This window comes from Asparagus officinalis, chromosome 10 (genome assembly GCF_001876935.1).
Source record: "Asparagus officinalis chromosome 10, Aspof.V1, whole genome shotgun sequence".
NCBI lineage: Eukaryota > Viridiplantae > Streptophyta > Magnoliopsida > Asparagales > Asparagaceae > Asparagus > Asparagus officinalis.
Window position 1 is genome coordinate 3928339 of NC_033803.1, and position 4183 is coordinate 3932521.

Sequence of the window (4183 nt, forward strand, 5' to 3'; positions counted from 1 at the left end):
CCCCCCCCCCCCCCAACAACAACCAAAAAAAAACCTGCACCCCCAACCGAAAAAAAACAAAAATAAAATAAAATGGACGGGAAAAATGCAGAAAAACCATAAGGAATTTACCGATTTGATGTTCCTATCCTCGTCATCAAAAAAGAGCATTGAGTTGAAAGGTACACCAGTTCTCCTGTGAATTTTCTGAAAATGCTCAGTCTTGTGGGTAAAACTGGAGAATATTTCCTGTATCAATGCAAAAGCAGTGAATCCCCCTTCACGAATCGCGGATATATAAGCATGTATCGAGGGGCGGAGCCAGGATTTTCATCTAGCTTAGGCACTCAATCAGAAATTATTTGGAATAATTCTTAATAGACATTGCTTCAAGGTAAGAGAAGTAAAAATTATGAAGCAAGAAATAAATTTAAGTGACATAAAATTAAACATATGTGAAAAATAACATATAAATATTTTTATGAGTTATTGCAAAACATGTTATGAGAATCAAAAGGTGAGGATTGGAAGTAAGAATAAAATTAAATATCATGAATTTCATAGATCATAGTTAATTATTTTAATATGACAGTAAACTCACAAATGTTCCCTTTCAAAGACAAAGCAAACACATGTAAATAAGGTTAGGCACAAATATCTTGCTACAAACAAGTAGCTAGTAAGGAGCTTAAGACTTTTAGCGGATCTTCCAAATTTGAGGTAGGGCATGTGTCCTACCTCAAATGTATGTGCTCCGCCATTGCATGAATCATACATTCTCAAAGAAACAGAGATTTATAGGTGTGAACCAAACATGACTGAAGAACTGCTTACATAGAGATATGAAAATAAACATAATAACTTGCAAAGCTACAATGCCAATTAGTAAAGACTAAATTGGCAAGCATTTACTAGGACATTTGCTCCAGGATAATTTTGGTCACAGAACATTTAATAAACAGTACACTATTATACCTCAGCTTAGCGATAAGTACACGTTATTTGCTAAAGATCCATAATGATATCATATAAGAAATATAAAAAGTGCACGCATTGGGATGAAAGAATTATAATTAATATTGCTCCTAATGGGACTCACTTTTGCTACGAACATTGACTGAATACCCAATTTATTGAGAAATGTAGTTGCTATATCAGCTGTTGGCGATCTTGAAGCGATTGCTACATCTATTCCTTTGTCCTTGAGAGCATGTATTATGCCCTTAGCATGAGGATATAAAGATGGCATTTCCCTTTTTGAGCGACATTCACTGGTAGAGAAAGAAGCAAAAATATGTCAGATGTGACTCCAATTTTTATAGGCATGACTCTAAGAACACACAACTTTTTCCAACTCAATGTCAATTAGACATAATTTATGACATTCATAAAGAAAGAAAGAAACAAAGACTGTGTTCCATTCACATATTAAAAGTGACTAGAGACATTAAAAAAAAGAATAGAAACTAGCACATGTGAAATTTTATATTCCTTCAATAGCTTGATTGTGGGTGGCGCAGGCTGATGAATTATAAACAAAAACAGTTACCAAGTTATAGACAAAGTTGATTTAGAGAGTACAGCATCTAATCAGAGATAGTTTTCAGACAACAGCAGTATGTGTGTGTGTGTGTGTGTGTGTGCACAGAATGCATAGATTATGGACATTATATTGTTGCACAATTTAGGACCCATTTGGTTGACAGAAGTAACAGAAGTGAGAAGTAAATCAAAGATGCAACTTCCAAATTTATGAAGTAGGAAGTAGCAAAAATAATACTTTTTTGTTTGTTCACAAATTTTTGGAAGTAGTGCAAATACTGTTTCTTCCACTTCGTTCATTGTTTTTTTTTTTTTTTTTGACAACAATTATAAATATCATTACAAATAGAAAAAGATGATCTTTCAAGATTTATCTAGAAATGGAGAATATCCAAGTAATATAAAAATTGATCATATTACTACATTGATTCAAATTTCCGGTACTTCTAAGGTACTTCTGTGCCTTGAGGGACGTAAAAGCTTTAGGAACTATGATACCACATAGGCGCCACGTCAGTAATAAGGAAGTACCTGAAGTGGTTTTTCCAAAGAAACAAATAGATTTTTAGGGGTCATTTGGATGGCATGAAGTATCAAAGAAGTAACTTCAAAGCTTATGAAGTAGGAAGTAGTACTTTTTTATTTGTTTTTTTCAAAGTAGTAGAAATATTATTTCTTCATCTTTAAATACTTTTTATATTTGGATAGCAAATGGAAACATCACTAGGAAGAGAGATGGCAGATCTTTTGAGATTTTATTTAGCGTGAGAAACATCCGCGTTATTAAAAATTATTTTTATTCTTAATTTAATGCATATTACAAGTAGAATGTCCTAAAGGCGCCGCATCATCATTTTAGGAAGTGTGAAAGTAGCTTTTCTAGAAAAATAAATAATCTTTTTTTTTCTCAGAAGTTGCAGGAGTAGCCTCTACTTCATATCTACTTCCATGCAAACAAACCAATAGAATTCCTTTACTTCCTACTTCATAGCTAACTTCCATGCAAAAAAAAAAAATCATTGGCTTCACAATAGTTACAACCAAAAGAAACCTTTAAGTAGACATTTCACTAAATATTTGGACAAAATTTCAAAACCAACCCGTTTTGAATCTTAATCTCAAAAAAAGACTCGTTTCAAACTTAATTTCAAAAACAAACCCAGTTGGCTAAAACTGGGTCGGATATTTGAAAAAAAGTTCTCAAAATTCACGGGAGTTGAAGTCCCGTGAAGTTTTTTACGTAACAAAACTTCACGGGGCTTCAACTCCCGTGAAGTTTGGGAATTTTTTTTTAAACCAACCCAGTTTCAGCCCACCTGGGATGGTTTTTGAAATTAAGTTTGAAACAGGTTGGTTTTTGGGATTTTTTGGCAAAGAAGTCTGTTTTGAAAATTTGTCCCTAAATATTTTCATCAACCATTTAGATAACTAGCTTGCAAATGCAACCAACCTATCAATTTCGATAAAATACTTCAACTCAACGACTTCATAAACATAAAGGAGGTAATATAACTAAATTTAGCGAAAAAATAACTCAACAAGGAAAAAAAGAATCTAATTAAAGGACGAAAATGAACTGACCAGTAGAAAGGCCAAAGGGTGTAGTCGAGATCGAAGACGACCAATTGAGGTAGGGTTTGGAAAAGACCGATCGTCCTCAGAGCCTCCTCCTTCACCCTCTCCTCCCCCATTGAATCTCTCTCTCTCTCTCTCTCTCTCTAAAAATCTGAAGGCTGGACGGACGGAGTAGAGGACTGGAGAGGCAAAAGACTTCTGGCTGGATGTACATGGGCTTCAACTGGTCAAAGGGCTTTTGGCCCATTTTATTTATTTTATTTTTTTCCAAATAAATCAGATATTTTTATAACATTTACAAAATATTACACATGTGATGATGATAAGCGGGCAACAAGCTGCCCTGCTAATCCTTTTTGAATTACAAAACCCAACCTACGAAACACGTACTCAGCTAACCCTGCTGTCGCCACATTCCTATTCATGAATTTTTGTATCATCCTGAGGAACTCCACCGCATCAGCTGCAAGGTAACCAAACGTATCGAACACGAACGAGATGAAATTGTGATGGTTGTCCTTGCAAGCTTGATCATGTTTGCCCACATTTGCCTCTGTCGCCCTATCCGTTGCATGCCCAACCATGAACACTCCATTAACAAACCCCCACCAACGGAGACACCACCGTGAGATCAACACAAACGTGCTCCCCCCGCTCCAACTGTAGATAAGAATGTCGGCCGGCCTTTAATTTATTTATTTCATTTTTATTTTATCTTTTTTTTTTAATTTTCAAATGAGTTCGCTTGCTAAATAGTATAGGCTAGATTACTAGGGCTCCTATCAAAACCCAGCGCCACGCAGGGCCCCATAAAAAAGAGATGTCAATAGCTGAGAACGCCCCGCAATGGGATCCGATAAATAGATGAAGAACTCCAGGGGGAAAAAAACCCTACCTAAATTAAGGTTATTCATAGATCACAGTGACACCACACAAAATGCCCTTCTGCAGTCGCAGAATCAGCCTGCGATATCGTGCTCCTGCATTTTAATCAAAAACCTGCAACCTCTCAAAAGCGTACAACTCTTTCCATATTTCTGACAGAGGTATAAGTATAACTTACAGATAACTAAAATAAAGATGAAGA

At 35.5% G+C, this 4183-nt stretch overlaps 1 protein-coding gene across 1 annotated transcript in view; it reads right to left on the reverse strand.

Annotated features, from left to right (window-relative positions):
• The window catches only part of LOC109824957 (magnesium-dependent phosphatase 1-like), a 4318-nt gene extending 1048 nt beyond the window's left edge, over window positions 1–3270 (reverse strand). Inside the window, exons 1-3 of the mRNA XM_020391598.1 lie at window positions 3103–3270; window positions 1079–1250; window positions 112–228 (exon numbers count right to left, since the gene is read on the reverse strand). Coding sequence (XP_020247187.1) covers window positions 112–228; window positions 1079–1250; window positions 3103–3212 — 399 coding nt within the window. The 5' untranslated portion in view covers window positions 3213–3270. The remainder of the gene's footprint in view (window positions 1–111; window positions 229–1078; window positions 1251–3102) is intronic.